General features: G+C 35.2%; 2 protein-coding genes across 3 annotated transcripts; one reads left to right on the top strand and one right to left on the bottom strand.

Annotated features, from left to right (window-relative positions):
* The first annotated feature begins 1,631 nt into the window (after window positions 1-1,631).
* On the top strand, window positions 1,632-3,430 carry LOC115980530 (protein enabled homolog). The gene is made up of 2 exons (XM_031102767.1): window positions 1,632-1,832; window positions 2,019-3,430. Exons 1-2 carry the CDS (start codon window positions 1,779-1,781, stop codon window positions 2,760-2,762), a joined length of 798 nt encoding a protein of 265 aa, XP_030958627.1. The 5' UTR covers window positions 1,632-1,778; the 3' UTR covers window positions 2,763-3,430.
* Window positions 3,431-5,908: 2,478 nt separating this feature from the next.
* Window positions 5,909-18,800, bottom strand: LOC115980519 (DNA ligase 1). Of its 2 annotated transcripts, XM_031102756.1 has the most exons (17): window positions 17,931-18,800; window positions 16,739-16,855; window positions 15,082-15,183; window positions 14,836-14,952; window positions 13,567-13,797; window positions 13,384-13,478; window positions 12,757-12,844; window positions 11,553-11,684; window positions 9,571-9,683; window positions 9,112-9,213; window positions 8,949-9,010; window positions 8,648-8,719; window positions 8,424-8,497; window positions 8,124-8,180; window positions 6,725-6,802; window positions 6,554-6,631; window positions 5,909-6,380 (listed from the first exon to the last, which is right to left on the bottom strand). In XM_031102756.1, exons 1-17 carry the CDS (start codon window positions 18,720-18,722, stop codon window positions 6,312-6,314), a joined length of 2,379 nt encoding a protein of 792 aa, XP_030958616.1. In that variant the 5' UTR covers window positions 18,723-18,800; the 3' UTR covers window positions 5,909-6,311. The 2 variants fall into 2 exon arrangements, with proteins under 2 accessions (XP_030958616.1, XP_030958620.1); XM_031102760.1 differs by lacking the exons at window positions 14,836-14,952; window positions 15,082-15,183.
* Window positions 18,801-20,758: the final 1,958 nt, after the last annotated feature.

Here is a 20,758-nt window from a genome sequence, read left to right as displayed (position 1 = left end):
AATTTTAAAATTTTTTTATTCTTTTTTTTAAATTTCAAATCGAAAACACTTTAGTCATTTGGTCTATTTTTTGTTTATATCTTGCTTATTTGGTCATTAATGGTATGCTTAGTAGATTGATTATACAACATTTTTAATTAGAGAAATGATATGTCCACAACATTTTCACAACATTTTTACAACAAATCCTAAGTGGCAGGTTGTTACTGGTTGTTATTGTTGGGGCAAAAAAGTAATCTTAGTGTTAGTTTCAAATTTGAACCAATAACAACTAACCACCTGTGATTTGTTGTAAAAATGTTGTGGACGTAACATATCTCTTTTAATTAAGGTGACATTGTAAAATCTCTCTCTCTCTAACCACCTGTGATTTGTTGTAAAAATGTTGTGGACATAGCATATCTCTTTTAATTAAGGTGACATTGTAAAATCTCTCTCGTAGCAATCCATGATTTGCATATGGGATTGGTGATGGAAGGAAGGAAGGAAGGAAGAAGAAGAAAGGGGAAGAGGGGATTGAAATCTTATAGAGGTATGCGGCCTATGTTTGAGAAGATTATCAACCTAAGAGACCAAGAGAAATGTCTATCTATTTCATTAAGTTATTCAATTAAACCAATGATTTGTTATTATAACACATAGCAACAACAATTTCATCCAACAAGTGTATTTTTCAATATATTTACATATCTTATTAATGAAAAAAAAAATTATATAGCAAATAGTAGCTCTAATTGTTTGATATCAAAAATTATTGATTAGCGGGTCCTCGTCATACAAATTTTTTATCAAAGATTTCAACTCTTCTTATTATAACATTAATAAGTGTATTATTCCACGGAAGTAAGGATCGACATATGAGAGAAAGAAACATTTTCACGACTCTACCACCCAATTTTGGCAACATCTTCTCCCATTTCATCCGTTTCCAATTTTTCCTAAGGAAGCAAACAAAACATTTTGAATATTTGATGTGCTTATGGTGATATACTATTTAGTCATGAAAAAAGGCTATTAGAAGACACTCTTGTGATTAGGTTGAATGTTCTCTCCTCTACCTAGCAAAAAAAATAAAAAGAATTTTCTCTCCTTTAACCTAATACACAAGTGTCTTGTTCTGACCGCAAAACCATTAATAAAAAAAACCAACGTTATAAGTTCAAATTTATCGTACTCATTAAAAAAATTAGAACAATTTTGAGATAATATTTTACTAATTGTATTGTTAAATAATATTATTTAATGTGGCAAAACCCACAAGAACCTCTCTCTTTGTCAAATCAAGGTCATTATAATTATATATATAGAAACTTAAAGAAAAAAAAAATTACATTTCTACATCATTTTTACTCCTACATAATTTGGTTTCTATCAATAATAACATCATTTGTAATACCCTATTTTTATGGAAGTGCTTGGTAAAAGTAAATAAGGAAGCCGTTTTCATACTCCCCCGCTTTTGTCGCTGATAAACGATTCCCCGCGCTAGTTGGTATAGACTCGGTAAAAAACGCTGTGACTCTCTCTGTCTCTGCATAGGATGTTAGAAATTGGCTTGCTAGGCTTTTGGCCTTTTATGCTTTTGTCCAACCCCTAGCAAGAAAAGCATAGTAGAGAACAAACATAAAACAGTGACACCCATGTACTTATTATAAGAGGTTGAAGAGCCACTCAAAAAACCCCACATCCCCTTTCCCAGTTTCCCTCTCTCTCTCTCTCTCTCTCTCTCTCTCTTTGAGAACTACTTGGTTCAATTTTTTCTGTCTAATTATAGGAAGATGGACAGCCAGCGTAGTCCTCTTCTCAACTTGGTTTACTACTGCCAAGGGAAGGTAAGAGGTTTCTTCTACGCAATGATATTTTGTAGAATTATTAGTTAACTATGTTTTGGTTTTATGTTGTGGAAAACAAAAAAATTAGCTCTTTCTTACTAGAGCTTAAAAATGCATAATGGGGTCTCTTGCTTTGCTATATGAGAGCTAATTTTTTTCTGGGTATTCTCTGTTTTGATCATACAGACCATGGAAGAGCTAAGACATACCCTTTTGTACACTACTCTGGAGCTTGAACAAACGAAGTTGGCAGTTCAAGAGGAGCTTAGAAAGAGAGATGATCAATTACTTCATCTCAAAGATCTGCTTGACAAAACCATCAGAGAAAAAGATGAAGCGCAAGAGAAATGTCAAAAACTCTTCCTTGAGAAGCTGTTATTCCAACAACACCAATACCAACACCAACAACAGGCAGCTCCTCTCTCAGGAATTTCCAGCATTGAAGATGAACCCAGAAGAGGAATTGACTCCAACAATGGCTTCTCATCCTCAGATTGTGAGGAAAGCATTGTTTCCTCTCCAATTGTTGACCCAATTCCACCACCCCAATTGCCTCCTCCATCACAATCATCACTAGAGCTAGTGCCTGAGAAGCCATTACCTGAAAAAGGTAAGCTTTTACAGGCAGTGATGAAAGCTGGTCCACTTCTTCAAACTCTACTTCTAGCTGGACCACTTCCTCAGTGGAGACACCCACCACCACCACTTGAAACCTTTGAAATTCCTCCTGTGACCATTCCTTCAGCAACAGCACCACCACCACCAACACCACCACCACCTCCACCACAACTCCTCCACCAAGACTCTTTGTTCAACATTAATGGTTGCAACACTCTCACCAACTGTGGAAGAGTCAATAGAAAAAGGGTTCTTTATGAAGGCTCTGATTCCCCTACAGAGACCAAATACCAAAGGCTTGTTCTGCACTGACTACAAATTTAAACAGTAATCCCCATATTTGCCATTATAATTTTTAGAATTTAATACTACTATAGTATAGGCTACTGAGCAGATTAAATTGCAAGTTGGGTATGTGACTGATCTAGCATTTTGTACAGAAGTTTGTTCTAGACAAAAGAACCTATCCCAAGTTTTTTTCTTTTTTAAGTTTTTTTTTTTTTTTTTTTTTAACTCGCTGAAGAGAAGAGAAAGAGCTTAATGTTCTAGGCTACTTTCTACCGGGTATTTCGGGTGGAGATTTTTGTCTCTCTTTTTTTTTCTTCTTCACATTTTTAGTTTTTACCCCTATGATGTGAAAGGGGGTTTGATTTCTCTAATGTTTCTGTGTGATTAAAATTGTAACTCTGATAGTATAGCTCAGCACGCGCCTCTGTGTGTGTGTGTGTGTTTGTGTGTGTGAGTGAGCGAGTGAGAGACAGAACAGAGAGAGATAGGGATTACTACATGAAACATTTAAAGCTGATGGGTGTGGAGTTGTTAAGGTTTTGGAAGAAGGGATAGGTATGGTTAACAACCAGAAAGGGTTAGAGAGAGCCTTGCTTGTCGGGGGTTTGAGTGGAACCCACAAATCAGAATCAGGATCTACCACTTTGGTGTGATGTAAGATTTTATTAATGCAAAGTATAGTTTGATTATTATTGGAGTCTTTACCTCTAATCTTTTGTTTCTTAATATCAACAATATCTTCTTCTTCTTCTTCTTCTCTGTTTATTTATTTATGACTATTTCACTAAAGCCTCTTTTGTCTCTCTGTCTGCCTCCACTCACTTTGTTTATGCTTTTTCTTTTTTTTAATAATGGAGCTAAAATTGTCTATCATTAGCTTAATCCATCCCCTCTTTCCCGAGTTAAGCAAATAATGGTTAAGATATCCAAGTAGCAAATGAAATTGCAGTACTACTGGACAAACTACAATGACTCAGCAATTTACTAATATAAACCTTTTGAATTGCATATGAAAGCATAAGGGCGTGGTCTTCAATTCACAAATCACAAGTCTAGATAGACAGATTTCGTTAATTGGGTCTCCACCTTTAGATGTCCAAATCATGGAATTTCAACTAGGAGCAAAATGTCATTATTCACTAGACATGTATAAACAAAAATTACTCAAATTTTGCTTCTTTGTGCTTAAATCTCAATTCACACTTCTACATTGACAAAATTCATTTATCGGTCTTGACCTTCAGCTATCCAAATCAATTTGCCTGTTCTACTACGAGCAAAATTACTCGCTAATTCTCCAATTTTGCTTTGTTGGGCGTAATTCACAATCCACACTTTTTTTCTTCTTCTTTTTTGAGTTGGAACCTGACCAAGGGAGGGGCCCTTTGGACCCAACCCTGGTAAGTAAACCACTTTACAATTCACATCTATGCACGGTACACACGATTCACAGGTCTTCACCTTCGGCTGTCACATGGACCTTGCAATTTAATTCTCACTGACCCATGAGAATAATGTATCCTTTCATTCAGTATCAAGATCAATTCAATGACACAGATGCATCAATGTTCCGTTTCTAATAGGATACCCACAACTGATAATGAAGCTGAAGGCTTGTTGGAAATTGTTCACAGATAACAGTTGTCATTTATTTGATTCTTAAAAAATAAAAATAGTTTATAGTTTAGACATGTTTTAATATTAAGTTTTTTGAAAACTATAACTCAAAATAGGCGTTTTTTATTAATTCCCAGAACGAAAATGATGACTTCACAAACTTTTTTGTTTTCAGCTTATATAGGGGAAAAAATCGTACTTGAGAATTTTGCATTTTTCTTTTTTTTTTTTTTTTTTGTTCTTTGAAATCAGTGGTTCAAAACCATTTTCTGAAAACATAACCAAATAGACTAATAAATCATCCAAGTGCAGCAAAAAAAGAACCCCATGCAAATTTTTGATTCAAGGATAACAACATTTTTTTTTTTTAAATGGTTACAATATGTTACAAACCCCACATCTCGAATCATATTTCTCCTAAACTCTCAAACATTTTATATATGAGGATGTGTCAATTAAGCTACAAGTCTTGGTGATTACAGCAATTATTTGATGAAAAATTGGAATGGATCCGCAGCCATAAACCCACAAAAAGGAATAATCGGATATATAAAAAAAGAGGGAACAAACAAGGATTGAATCTCTAACCGAATTCACAAAGTGACATTGAATTGTAGAGGCGATAGGAATGTTAGGCACAAAACCCAAAAAACAAAAAATAAGTGAGCTGTGTGTTTGTCTAGTCCACACGGCACAGGAAGAGGATGATCAATGTAAAAGTTTTCTTTGGTTAGATCGAGACCGCTTGACCAAAGACCATAGGATTAGGATTAGGGGGGTTCATTTCATTGAAATAGAATTTAGAAAAGACCTCCCAACTCAACTCAACTCAACTCTCTCTCTCTCTCTCTGCACATGGCAAACGTCCCCATCAACTTAGCATCATCATTAGCACTGACTTGTACATGTATCTTGAATAACCTTACTGGCGATTTGGAGGTTTGAAAAGGAAAGCCACCACAGAGACATGGACGTCTTACATTCTAGGCCTAGCCCATAGAAGGATTGGACCAAATCTACACACACTTAGACCAAACATTTTTTGACAAAATTCCCTTTGTTCCAGAACCTTTTTTTGATTGAGCTGGCAATGGCAACTAAAATGCTTTGTAAACTCATACAAAGACCCAAAACGGAATCACAAGGATAACACAAAGTCTATTATCTCATGCAAATTGGTACTCTCACAATTATAAAGATGGCCATGTGACTTCTTGTCAACTTAGACCATGCCTATATTTTATTTTATTTTTTTCATTTTTTTCTCGTGTATAATTATAACATTACTGGGTATCCAATTTATGATTGGTTGCTAAAAAAACTAATAAAAACAGATCAGTTATACAAACATATCAGAACATTCTTCTTTGAAAGCTTTCACTTTAATCATCTCATATGCTTGATTTCAAAGCCAGATATCCTTCTTAAGCCTCGTAATATAATTATGGTACACCAACATGTTTGATGCACATAATGTTAACCCCCCAACCCCCCCACCCCCCCAAAATAAAATATATAAATAAAAAAATAAAATAAAAAAGGTTCAACCCACGTGTAATCAGGTATTGTAACTATTATCAGCTTAAAAACATAATGTCTGGAAATATACTCAATGCAATACAAAATCATTGAATTGCTTGATATTTTATGTACAAACTTTGATTGTGCGATAGCACATACAGGAAAAATTTTCTACATGACAGGGCAGTTAATTCTGCAACTGCAGATACAGGAATAATTGTTAGAATTCATAGCGAATCCATATCATGAAATTTTTCAGTGTAGATAACATCATAGCCTAACTCCTCTATGATGCATCCTACAGTGATAAGGCACTCACCAATTGGGTTGTATGGTTGAATGCCAAAATTTTGCATTAATATTATACTCACATTGGCTGCATTGACAAGGCTGCTGTTCTTTTACACAGGAAACATCTCCACATATTGCTGTTCCTCAATCATCTTCATCGTCGTCTTGATCGTTGGGATGATTGTGCTTTTGAGAATTATACATCTCAGCCACCTAAAAATACAAAATTAAATTTTAAAAAAAAAATACTAAAAGAATAAACAAAATACATGGAGTTCAAACAAGAGAGTGGAGAAGAAGTAATTTAGAATTCCTCTTCATATTTTTAATTTATTTCCCTCTTTATTCTGTAATCCTGTAATGAAACAATAAAGATTGCTGCTCACCTGCTCAGATGATGTGGCCTCCTCTGGTTTCTTATCTTCACGGACACGCATCAGCCGAGGAAATCGAAGAGAAATGCCCTTTTCAAAAACAAATGAAATTAGATGATGAAGAAAGCAGCTTATAGATTGTGTTTATTATAAAAACAAGTCAATATCATATATCCAATCAACCTTATCTGGATCCACTATGCCAACTGCAGCACGATGAACAGGGCTAATGGTCAAGTCTGCAGCTTTCACCTCCCAGACCTGGAAGACAATCACACAACATATGCATGAAAAGGAGCTGCACGTTTGTGAGTTTACAACAATCGTCCAAATTATCACTGGTGTAATTATTCTTCAATTTTTTGGCATTTTTTTTAAAAACCCAAATTAAAATACAGAAGTTATTTCTAATTTTTATTTTCGTTAATTTTTTCTTTATCATCAGAATTCTCAACAATCAAATGGAGGCTAAAAGAAAAGGAAAAAATAATAATAATGATAACCCAACAGTGTCCAGAACAGATCAAGCAAATTAAACAATTGTCATTGTTTTAAACAATGATTTGAAGTTTTGAACTCCCAACTTTTGTTGTCAATAGAGCAGTCAACAACAGTTATCTGGGCAAAAGTACTCTACCTAAAATGTGCAGTATGTATGTAATACTCTAATCCCCTAGACAATTACTACACACACAAAGAAATGAAAATATAATAATAACTTGCACAGATTCATGTATTGATCCTCAATGTCTCCAGTATTGGTAAAGACTAAAGATACAGCAGGAGAGGGGGAAAGGCCAAAAGCTAACAAGGATAATAGAAAATAGAATTCTACCAATTTGTAAACATACAGAATTCTCACATTATTTGAGAACATTTGAAAACCTTTCTTGGTTCGTTAATACTCGTGTATTAGAGAACTTTGGTATTCCCATTACAAGGATTTGATAGTTGCCTCTCATGATGTATCAAATCCAAAACCTGTTCATTTTGTGATACATAGGTGCTGAGAATATCTCTATAGATGATGGGAATTTTAGAATCCCTAGGGTGTCAACAATACCAGTCCAGGTCTTGCTCACTCAGTCCATAAGAACTGTGTCATTTATATGGAAGGAAAGTTCCATATGAAATCACTAATTTCTTTATATAGAATACAGCACATTACATGTCTATTTGGCATCCGCTTATAAGCACATCTTTTAGTTTTTTAGCTTTTATGTACAACTTTTAAAAACTGCCCTTTTTCCCGCCTTTTTCACTTTTTCAAACTCTTTCAAAGTACTTTCAAAAAGTTTTCAGCAAGAAGCTAGATAAGTTATTCTCAAACAGACACATACATGTGACTTTAGAAGCTCATTTGCAACTTATGAAAACGAGATGGAAAGCAAAAACATAAAGACAGGAAACAAGGGATATTCACAATAAACAAACATAGCAATAGCATCCAACAATAATGATGTGAACTGTGAAGACTCAAGAAGCTCAATTTGCAAGTTTTGAGAAAAAGATGGGAAACAAAAGCAAAAGGAAAGGAGTTAAAAGGAATATTTACAATAAACCAAAAAGATAAAATTGTTACCTCAGCGGGTTCAAACCATACATCTGGATTCATTGAATCTGCATACCGGTAGTACGACTGGAATTTAAAAGAATGTTAGATTTTATTTTATTTTTTTAAATTTTAAAAATTTTAAAAACTAGAAGTATTATAAACTTTATTCAAAATAGAGAAAATCTGTAATAGAATTCCTCTTAAAGAATTGCAAGCTAAATGAGAAGAATGTTAGAACTTGAAAGTAGCAAGTAAAATTATACCAGGAGAAGTAACTATAAACAACCCTTTAGAGGGAACATCAGAAGGAAAGAAACAAGCGCAGACCTTTGGTTCAGGAATCACTTTAGAAGTGAGATTTGTAGAACATTTTTCAAGCACTTCTTCAGAAAACCCAGTGCCTACCAATCACATTCAAATATTAGACTAGATGAAAATAATTTGGTAAAAACACTCAATAGTGAGTAACCAGCTGCAAAATCACTTCTTTTTTTATAGGTAATCAGAGAAATATTATTAATGAAAATAGTAAGGATACATATTTGACTCACCTATTTTACAAATGCTTTGAAATTCTTCATTATTGCTGTCATAACAAGCAAGGAGAAAGGCACCATAGAAACCTAACGAGAAACAGTATATCACCATCAATGAAAAATAGGCTTGAACTTTAGATTAGGGCACTGACAGAAGAGGAAAAGAAAGATAGCACAGACTATACATCATACAGAAAGAAACATTATATGTAATTTCAATTTAACCCTGGGTTTGGTTACTAGAAGCAAAAAAAAAAAAAAAAAACGACATGCTTGCATGTACTTTTTCAACTAAAAATGCGTCTTTTTCAGTTACCTGTACGCTTCCCACGGCCATAGAAAGCAGCAATAGGTACCAAATCTAGCGAGTCCCCTAAACTGCAGAGCACAGCCAATAAATAAAAAGAAAATCATAAGTCATGGTAAAAATATGGATAAGAAGCTGATATGTAATCTCTTCATGTAATTTTACTCCTTACTTATCCATGTAATCTTTCTTCAATTTTAGCCAGTTAAGTGACCGCTTTGCAGGCTCGTATGTAGCATCTTTAGTCAATGTTTTGATAATTAAACCCTCACAACTGCAAAACAAGATTAATTAGTAACATAATAAGAGTAGTAGTTCAATTTTTAAAAAACCATCTTAATGAGAAGGCAAGTGATCAGGCTAAGGAGACTGTGCCTATTAAACATCCTGAGAGTAAAATTGATTCAAGACTTTTTTTTCATTTTTTTTTTTATAAGAAAAATGATTCAAGACATTAATGCCAGCAATTTATGTCTATGTAACCAGGAGGATATTCATTAGTGAAACGCATTTGCATTCAAGTCGCTATATTGATGTGATTTAATGGAAAAATAACACATCAACAACCTTGAATAATATCACCTTATGAATTCATGTCCCACCATGCCCAACCAAATTATGAAAGGGATACCTTGCATTAACCGCACTGTCTTGAAATTTCTGTATTTCATCTAAATCATTTGATGTTATTGCAGTCGCAAACTGAAAAAATCCAGCTTCTTCCTCAAAAGAGCCATATAGATGCTGCACAAATTGACAGGCCCAGAGGTATGATTATACTATCATGCTCTGACTCAGATGCATTGCATAAATCCAGACCCGGAAAATTAACAACAATAACACATAAAAATCAGATCTCCCCAATTGAAATAATGCCATTCCTGCAATGGATATGTTTAGTCAAAGGACCATCATTTAAAAAACTAAAAGATTGTATTTACATAACAATCTAATAGAAACATCACACCACCAGGGCATCATCCTCCAAAACTCCATAAAACCACTCAAGTAACTTTACTCTCCTATCTCTCCCCAAGCATCGGTGCTCTGTTAGTGCTCAATAACCTTGTTGAGTACAACTGATTCTTTAAGTTAATCATCAGATTAACTACATTATTATTGAGATCCTCAACTATGATGCTCAGGTGTCAGGTGCATGTATGTGTTTAGTCCCTAAGATATGTGGCCAAAACGTATGGTATTGATAGAACACGCCACATACATATGAAGCAAATACATTATTACTAAATTTATACAGAGCAAAGGATCACAAAGAGAAGTATCTGTAGTATTAGGCAAAGATCAGACACCCCATACACACACCTGTGCCATATTATGTTAACACAGGTATGACTGCAAATTGAAGGGTCCAAGCAACATAGATCCTCATAATCCAACCATTGTTGTCAACAACCATTTATGGGGTAAAAGATAGGCAACACCATTCCCACGCCACTATTAACTTCTCATGCTCCATATTGAGTGCATGAAAATTAACACATACATGGAAAGTGGATCATGACAAGCCAAAATGTAAGTGCCAATATGATTTACAAGAAAATTACTGACAATAATTGGGAGAAAAAACTGTTAATATCAAAGTTTGGATGGTATCTTCCTAATGAAGTTGCTTATACAATTGTTGTGTCATGCCAACTACATTAATAATGTGTTGTAAACCCATGGGTAGAACTCACCCTTGAAAACCGGCTTATAAGGAGAGGGTGCTCAAGAGCTTATAAACACATGTTTAAGCTTACACTTAAGCAATGTGGAACACTAGAATCATAACATACCACCACATTCTGTACCCGATGTCCACGACGACTCACTCTAGCGACAATGACCCAATGGTAGCCCTTCCTTTTTTGGTGACTCCACTCACCTATCAATTATTTTAATCTAGCCTCTAGGTTGCCCCCTTAAGGATCCGACCACAAAACCGCAACTCATTTGATCCCATATTCAATGAGTTACACCTAATTACTCGGGGTGTTGGTTGGCTCTAATACCAAATGTTGGGAACCCATGGGTAGAACTCACCCTTGAAAACCGACTTACAAGGGGACGGTGCGCAAGAGCTTATAAACACATGTTTAAACTTACACTTAAGCAATGTGGAATACTAAGATCATAACATAATGGTGCACTACATGCCACATATTGCATGGCAAAAGTATAGAAAACCATGAAGTGACCTCCAATATCATAAATGCCGAACTAGAGGTGAGGACTCCACTATGTCATCTATGGAAGAATTGTAACAATTTGATGGTGAATCAAGAACAAGATTCCAACAGACATGATTCAACTAGGTATTCAAACCAAACTGATAACTGTATGACATACAATAGACCATTAAAATGTTCATGGAGGACTTCATCAGTTATAATTTTGTCACATGTGATAAATAATTATGATGCATGAGTTGTGCAGTCACATGATGAATTGGCAACCATTCATGAAGAAAGGGAATCACACAAATTGTCAGCAGAATAAAGTACCAACTTTGACGTCAGGACAAACACCAAATATAGATAATACTATTAAATACTAGAGGGAAAACACGCGCAATAAAAAGCACTAAATAAGCAAAAATGAAAAAGGTCATACCTCCCTACGAACTTTAAGTTCCTCCTGAAGAAGCGGTTGGCCATTAAGATATAACATATCAAAAGCAAATATGCAAACATCAACCTTGATATCACTCACATCCACATTTTTACGAGCTCGAGTGCTGAGGGTCTGTCATAATATACATTTATAAGAATACCACTCAGCTCAACAAAGCCTATTGACAACTACTAGGAGTCATGGGTTAACAAATAGATATTTTCACCAAACAAAGAAAATAAATCAATCAAAAGTGCTCTTCAAAAGATTTTAATTATTTTTTCCCTTGAGAATGATGGAAAAGCACAACAGGTAAATAGATGGCCCTGACCAATAGGATAAGGCACATATAGCAAGATGAATATTTTATATGATAAAGCCAAGGCTAACTGGCTAATCCCTATGCAAATATAAAACGTTTTGTGAGACCAAAAATTAACCAAGAAATCAAGAAAACCATAAAAAGTTTTATTACTTTCTCATGACAATTCCAATGAAGCAGAATGAAAGATGTACCAGTCCTAACATCATCTTAAGCATCTTTTTCTTCTTCTTTTTTTGCATCATTCATTATGAACTTCCATATATTACAGTCGATGTATGAAACTAGAAAACGTTTCTAAGAATAAAATCAGCATATAAGTTATAACACTGTCGTCTACGACTTTATTTTACGACATCTCCCTAATTTTTTTTTTTTTAATGGCGTGGAACCTCACCAAGGCAAGGCCCTTTGGACCCAGCCCTGGGGAGTAAACCACACATACACTACCCCACTGGCCCCCCTATCTCCTCCCTAAAACTGAAATTTTTGAACTTGCAGAAACTCAATACTTGTGGCAGGACCCACTACCATGCAACGTAGTTTAATAGGAATATAAAAGTCCAAAAGAATAAAACAACATGAACTGATGTAAATGTGGTTGTTGCTTCAATATGCTTGGGACATTAATGAACAAATGAAATGCCACACATCTTATCAATATGTATTAACATAAAAACAAATTCAGGGCAGGGTCCAAAATAGGGTCAATGAGCCACTGCCTAGAAAAAAATTATATGCATTCCCCTTTATTCAATGTTCTGACTTCTTCCATTTTGAACTCTGACAGGGTATTGAGACTGAATTCCTGATTAATGCTGAATCATTGCATCTATAAAGAATGATATAGGAATACATCAGTTAAATATGAAGACACTTTACCTGGAAGGGAAGAATAATCTGTTTTTCACGGTTATAAGCAACAAGTTCACAATCCAGAACAAATGATCTAACAGATGACTTCTTTAACCTGCATACTGATGGTAAACATTAGCAACTATAACGATAACAAACTGTCTACTAATCGACTGAAGTACTAATTTAACATGCAAACACGCAGTGAACACCACTTACTCTAACACATAAATTGACTACCAATACAAATGTTATACCCAAGGCTAGCACGTGACATATTGTGAAGAATGGAACTCAATGATGATAAAGTGATAAGAGCAAAAATGATTGGACATTCTATTGGTAACCACAGGCTCTAGTGACATAACATTGTGAAGAAAGGAACTAAATGTCATAAAGTGATAAAAAAAGATATTAAGTGGAGTTGTAGCCTTAGGCTACAACCAAGTTTGTAGCTAAACTTTATCCTAAATAAAAATGTTTTGACATTTTACTGGTAAATACAGGATCTATTTTTCACTTATGAAAGTTTACCCACAAACAGAGAAGAGAAACCTGCTCATAATTTGATATTTTATGCAGATTTCTATAGATACAATTAAAACATACATTCAATATAACAGATAGGAAATATCACCTATAACAGAAATCTACCTTGAAACTGCAATGACAACATCAGGAAACTTTCCAGTGTTCCGTTCAGCATTTCGACTGTATATCTCAACCGAACCATTATCCATGTAATGTATCTGTGCCAAATAACGTAAGTTATTGCACATGACATATACCTTTAACAGTACAAAGTTGGTGGTTAGTTGTTGGACTAGGTCGTATCACCTGGGCACGTTCTCCATCATACTTATATTCACACGTAAACTCAGAATCCTGAAATTTACGTACAATCTCCTGTACCGTTTTAGTTGGCTTTGCTAGCATAGGTCCGACTGGGACACCAGGTGTAAAGTTACATGTCTTTGGGAGATTCCACACACCACCACTAAGAAGCGCAGGGACTATTTTATCATAGACAGGAAGAAGAGAGTATGCTTGTTTAACAATCTTCACAGCCTGATGCAAGCACAACCATAAAATCTAACTAAAAGAGAACATTAAAGCAAAAAAATACTTATGCAAAGTCAACCAAAATGGCATAATATTTACATCCACTAAGAGTACTTGTAAAATCTAACAAACTCAGTCAAAAACTAAATCTGACAGCAACAAGGAACATATAAAAAATGAATAAATAAAACGAGGGGGGAAGGTTATCAGTGATATAGAACCACCCTTTTTCTAGCACCTAACAAAAGGGCTATAAGGCAACTGGTCATTGCTCACAATACAAATGAGCTTCACATGACAAGATAACAGATGTTGCCTCCTTTTATTCGTAATTACATCTACACCCGGGAAGTCTTGAACCCACAACCTCACCCATGTTGGAGAAGATTTTGTTTGAACTAGAGTCTATTGGCACTAGCAGATTTCACCCATTACCACAAGATCTTGACAACATTCTGTTTCTTTCTAGAACTTATGAGATGTTGGACCTTTCACCAGACCACATTCTCAGACCCTAAGAAGAACTCACTGTACCATAGACTTGTGGACTATCTACCGGGAACCTCCTAAGCTCTTTGCCAACTATTTTACTATTTCCCTACAACATTGACAAAATATTGGTGCACCACCAATAATGAAATATTATTTCTGGACTTCTTAACCACAATTAAGTACAAATAGTACACATGAACTCAAAACAAATATTTGTATTTTGTTAGTATTTATTTTTAACTCCATGTCAAAAAAATCGCATACTTTCCACTTAAATATAATGGCACGGAATATAATGCTATGACCTACCACCAACCTGACCCCAAACACATACTGCCATGAGATACAGAATAGTTAAAGTGATAGAATCAGTTTAACATCATAAAAACTGTCAAGAGACATGGACGCTTCAAACTCAAGTGTTATCCCTACAAGGTGATGCCTTTTCTAGAACATTTACCTTAGGTAAACATATACACAAAAGGCTTTCCACAGTGTCAGAATACCTGACATACTGCAGCATGTTTCCAGACCTAAAGGACAGAAACTCACCTCTTCTAAAGGAGACTGGATGTTTGGAGGTGGTGTAGAATCTTTTTGGGTATATACAGCAGCTTGACCCAATGCAGCTAATAGAGTCTGCTCTGCCAATCCAATACGCAACTTTGCCTACCCAAAAAAAAAAAAAAAAAAAAAATCATAGAAACTTTAAAAAGAAGAAAGGAGTCAACAAGTATTTTTTGATAAGTAAAGAAAGGAGTCAACAAGTTGATATCTGATAAATGTCCGATTTGCAACCTGAAGTAGACGAATTAGATATTGAGGCTCACAATCGGTGGCAGCAACAAGTAGTCCCTTGATATGGTTTTTTTTCTTCTCTTGACTATCCTTCCCAGATTCCTTTCAAAAATTCAACATAAGAACAAGTTAATTACAAAAGGAGTACTTTCTAAAACCAATTTTTAACCCCCCCAAATATTAGAGTCCTGAACATTGCCAAACAAACAACAGTGCCTCTAGATTATATTGCACAGGGTGTATCCTAATTAACTAACCATAATTCTCTGTTTTAGGATGTGTAAGCCATAACATGGATCACAAACTTGAGAAATCAAATAATTCAGCATTTTTTGCTCTTTCTAAAGTCAGCCACAAAGGAAAAGTCAAAATCCTGTAGTAAGTTGTCCCGCGGGGTGGGATGTGTGATGTTGGGGTAAATAGCATTAAATAATAGAAGAAACCCACAACAAAAGGCTCAACATTTCAAATAACCCAGCTAAGAAGGATGGTGGCAATTTTTAGAAAAGGATGAAAAATAAAAATAAAGCACTGAAGGGGAGAATACAGTAGCACATGTTCTAATATATAGAACCAAACTCAATATGGTAGGACAACCCAAACCAACTATCACAACATATATATATTCTAAATCGAAATATTAATTATACCTACAACCAATAAACACATGAATACTTCAAATAAATTTAAAATACCAATAAGCTATAGCTCCACTAGCACTTCTCCCATAATAATTGGTTGGAAGGTGAGGTTTTGGGTTAATAATTAAAAAACATAAGCTTAAAAATTGGGAATTGATATAAATTGGAGGTGGTGGGCACATTTTTAAAGAACGACCTTTATAGCCCTGACTACCAAAAATTGGCACCAAAATCTACAAAATTCCTAAAATAAGTTTTTATTTTTTATTTTTTAGCATAAGTAAAATTCCTAAAAGAAGTTAAATGAATCCTATCCCTAGTTATAAATCAGTTTCAAATCAATTTCAATGTCAAGACATCTTCAATGCACTAAGCACATAGCAATATTCACATTTGTGTCCTTTCCAATTTAAACTCAGATTCTTCTTGTATCCTGCCAAAAGAAAATATACCATTTGAGCTAACTGCAGGGCACTGCAAGTTCTCTGTTGTGTGAGTCAAATGCCCTGAAAGAACTAAAAAACTCCACCCCTGATAATAATCCTTATCCAAGACAGTCTACTGAATGACGATTATCATGAATTCATGATCTATTGGGTCCTGCCTTGCAAACCATAATACAAACCTTAAAATAAAGATTTTCTGAGATCAGCTTTTGCCACCCCTAATGATAATAAATAAAATACTAAGAAAGCATGAAGCCTCATTATGAAAAACATGCTCACAGTCTCCAATTTTGACTTTGGTTGATTCCAAGTATAATCAGTCTTCTGAAACAAGGATAAACCCATTTTCTGAAGCAGTATATTATTGACATCTTCAACAGAAAACCCTAAATTGCATTCACAAATGCTTCGCAAATACAAAAGCAAAAGTAAGATATAATTTATTTGAGAAAGGTTATGACTATGAGAGAAAACAATCCTCATAATACATCAATCCATGGACAAACAATAGAAGTCTAATTCAAAATAATTAGAATTATGAATTTAACTTTGGAAAAGGAGATATTGTACCTTAGCAATGAGCTGGAATGTATTAAAAACCTTGGTAACAGTTAAGGCATCAGGCTTGCGCATCATAGATTGAGATGAACGGCTTGCTTTCGCAACAAGACCCAAGTCTCCCAAAACCTAACAATTTGAACAAAACAAAATAAAGTAAACTTCAAAAAGAAGGCAAAAAGAACTGAAGTCATAGATACCGATAAATCCAAAAATAGGAGTGGACTCACAAAATAAAACAGAACAGATTTGGGATTCTATCAAAATGAGGTTTCTAACCAGCTGGATTTGACAGATGAGGCAGATTGCAATGTGAACAATGTTTACCCATACAAAGGCAGATCTTGTGAAACTTTTATTAATTTCCACACTAACTGGACATAAACAGACAAGCTATTTGTCTGTAGCCTGAATTCATATAATCTGTTAACCTCCATATCACCACCTGACCAAACAAAGTAAAATTTAGACTTAAATCATAAAACAGATACCGAGTCCAGAAGTCTAGCATCAAAAGAACAGTTCTGCCAGAACTTCAAGCCCATTTGGTCATTTTTGCATATTACTTTCCTTGTCCTCAATAACTTTTCGCCTTCTCTATTGTTATTTTCTTATTTCCTACTTATCAAAAATATATACACACACACACACACATATAGTTCTTATTTCCAGCCCTCCTTTTCATTTTGTTTTCAAGAACCCACCAAATGCATTTTCCATGTTTTCTATTTACTTAAAAACTACATTCAAGCAGGCAATTCAAAACTGACATAACACTCACATTGCCAGGCAAACAGCAACCAGAAAGTCGAAGCCCTCCAATATAATTATTAATCTCAATATTCTTGGAGCTGCCCTCCCCCCAAAAAAAGGAGAAGAACTATATGTAGTTATCAACTAAGTCGAGCAGGACAGTTAACTCTGATCCTAGATAAACAAAACAACGCGGGCAACCATAATTCTTGATAAAATACCCCCCCCCCACTTCAGCTTAAATTCCAACCATGGGTTAGATTCCTACATTTTTGCAATCTTTTCTCTTCCTACAATCATTAAATCAGCATCCACTTGCTACATTTCATCGGCAATTCAAACCTTTCATCTATACATTCTATTAGTGACTAAAGATAACACACACACGCACACACTTACACTTTATCATACAGCTACGTAACCAAAATACAAACCGATAAAACAAATGTACCTGGTATTGCTTTTTAACCTGAACCTCAGTCCTCCCAAATGCCTCGGCAAGCGCCTTAATTATGGAAGCATCCCCAATTCCAAGCTCCAACCCTTCGTGCGCCGGGGCAATCCTATTGGCCGAAAGATACACAATCGGCACAAGATCATCAGGGGTTGTAACCATCACAGTCCTCAGCATATTGCACACAATATCCGTGATCAAAATCCGCCCCGACTCGTTCGAAATCATGTCGAAAACCAAACAAAGAAACATGAACGGAACACGCTCGCCCTTGCCCCAACTCGCCACCGATCTCGGATCGAAATCCCCAGCTTTCTTCTTCAGTTCCGGCATTTTGCTCTTCAACTGCGCAACCCTCTCCTCCACGCTGATCACCTTCGTCTTCTTCTCCGACCCAGACAATTTAGGATCTTGAGCACAGTTTCCATTCTCTTTCACCTGCTTGGTCCCGCTAGATTCTTCGGGTTTCGCGTCGGAAACGGCGTTACCGGGCGGCGAAGAATTGGGGATTTTGGCGGTTTTGGGGTTTTGGGGAGGGTTGGAATCTAGGGTTTTGCGCTTGTTGGGAGAAGAAGATTGGGGCTTTTTCTTGGAGGCGGCGGCGCGTGCGTTGGACATGAGTGCGTCGAAAGCGGAAGGGGGCTTCGACATTGTGAGGTTAGGGTTTTTGGAAGAGAAGGGTTTTGTGGAGACGAGAAAGGAAGAGAGTGTTTTGAGAGCTGAGCGAGAGCGAGAGAGTGAGAGTGAGACTGTGAGAGTGAGAGTGAAGGGTGGTGGTAGTAGTAGCATGAACGTAGTGAGACTGAGAGCATAGAGATTGAGACCAGAGAGAGAGAGAGAGAGAGGGTTGTGGCGGTTTTGTTAAGAAACGACGCCAACAAATTTAGGGGAAATAGGCATTGGCGGGAAGTATTAAAGATTTTTTTATTTTGGTTTATTTTTAAAATGTTGGAGTTTTTTTTATAAAAAAAAATATTATTATTACAATAAATATTATTGAATGTCCTAAGAATATTAGTTTATGAATTATTTTAAAACAAATTTTAGGAGAAAAGAGTAATTGATATTTTTAATAATTTTTTTATATTTTTCTTAAAAATGAAATTAAAAACTTTCTAAAATTATTTATTAACAAATACCCTAAAGGGTAGGATATTTATTAATCGGACCCTGTTATTTATTATTACCATATTGGAGTTGAAACCAATAACTTTCTTGAGTCAAAAGCGAAAAAGATTTAAAATTTAAATTGAGGTGATTTCAATTCACATTCTAAAATTAAGATTAGACACCATAATTTGCCAATTCTTTTTTATTGATTTAATTCACAATTCAACTCATCATATGATTCAAGATGATATAAAGTTTACTAGCACATTGTAGATTTCAATTTGCTCAATTGATAAATTTTTTTATGATTGAATAAAATAATTAGGTTTCAAATCGCATGGATACCTAAAAACCAAAACTATTATCTACTCATAAGGGATAAATATCATGGTGTATTTTAATAAAAAATAAAAAATTATTTTTATTCTTACTATATTTACTAAGGAATATTATACCAATCAAAGAGTTACACAAATATTAATATCTCATTAATCCCATAATCTTTCTAATTTATTTATCATTATGTTATAATTATAACTCTTATGCATTCTATGTGGGGAGTATTATTACTATTTTGAGGGAGTCTAGACAGCCTTATAGGCATAAACAAATACATATGGTTTAAGAAATTCATGTATAGAGTGCTTATGGTTTTTTTGATGTAAAGTATTTTGTGGGCAAAAAAATGTGTTTCTTTGGTAGAAAGGTTTGAGCTTAACCACTTGTTCAAAGTTGGTCAAATAAAATGGATCGTTTCTTTCAACTTTTGGTTATGCTTGAGAATATTGTCTCTTTCAGCTTTTGCTCTACTTATTTCACAAGCATAATCAAAATAGAAGCAACTATAAACACCCTGTTGTATAACTTGAACCCATATTCGTCTATCACAACAATACAAGTGGCCCAATACCAAGTCTAACCAAATGGAACATAAAGGCTCAAGTGATTTTCAACATGAACTAGCCTTGTATACAAGGCCTCAAGGCAACATATGCAAGGTTGTCCTATGCATACACACTATTTGGTTGGTAGAGCTTTTTCTTTTCTTTTCTTTTTTTTTTTTTTTGAGAATCAACACCAAACACTTTTATTAAGTAGTTGCAGGATCTAAAATAACAAGCTGTTCTATGTCAGATGGAACATGCTCCATCCACACTAGTAAAGGAAAAGAAACAATTGCTCTCTTAGCCAAAGCATAGGCTACACAATTACCTTGTTGCCTAGTATGAGAGAAAGAGAAGGTTCTAAGCAAACCCACAATAGACAAAGTGTCTTTGATAATCTGGCCAATAGACGGGTGGCCCCAATCCGCTATCCACAACGGCCTGCACACCACCTCCGAGTCCCCCTCAAATTCAGACAACGAGATACCCAGTTCAACAATAAATTTTACAGCCCTTCTTGTAGCTAAGGCTTCTACCATCTCCACTGACCCTAGGTAGGTAGTTTTTTCAGCAAGGGCCATAATTACCTCCCCCTTTGCATCTCAAACAACAACTCCGATACCTGCCTCCCCCAACTCACTGAACACAGCCCCGTCATAATTTGTTTTATACAACTCACCCACAGGCGGTCTCCATTTTATACTACCCTTGGAAGATTTTGGTGCAGTCTTCAGAAGTTTTAGCTGAAAGTCTGAGAGGTACTCTTTAGCTGCTTGAAAGATTCTATCAGTCGTCAACCCCTTCTCATTCAATCATAGCCGGTTTCTGTGG

Source organism: Quercus lobata, chromosome 1 (genome assembly GCF_001633185.2).
Source record: "Quercus lobata isolate SW786 chromosome 1, ValleyOak3.0 Primary Assembly, whole genome shotgun sequence".
Taxonomy (NCBI): Eukaryota; Viridiplantae; Streptophyta; class Magnoliopsida; order Fagales; family Fagaceae; genus Quercus; species Quercus lobata.
This window is presented reverse-complemented; position numbering and strand designations above follow the sequence as displayed.

What these genes read in the sequence shown, in the direction of transcription:
- LOC115980530 (XM_031102767.1), top strand. Translation starts at nt 1,779, where the DNA reads ATGGACAGCCAGCGTAGTCCTCTTCTCAACTTGGTTTACTACTGCCAA. An exon ending in TTTACTACTGCCAAGGGAAG is followed by an intron (nt 1,833 to 2,018) that starts GTAAGAGGTTTC and finishes TTGATCATACAG; the next exon opens with ACCATGGAAGAGCTAAGACA.
- LOC115980519 (XM_031102756.1), bottom strand. Translation starts at nt 18,722, where the DNA reads ATGCTACTACTACCACCACCCTTCACTCTCACTCTCACAGTCTCACTC. An exon ending in ATCTAATTCGTCTACTTCAG is followed by an intron (nt 14,953 to 15,081) that starts GTTGCAAATCGG and finishes TTTTTTGGGTAG; the next exon opens with GCAAAGTTGCGTATTGGATT. An exon ending in AACTTAAAGTTCGTAGGGAG is followed by an intron (nt 9,684 to 11,552) that starts GTATGACCTTTT and finishes CAATTTGTGCAG; the next exon opens with CATCTATATGGCTCTTTTGA.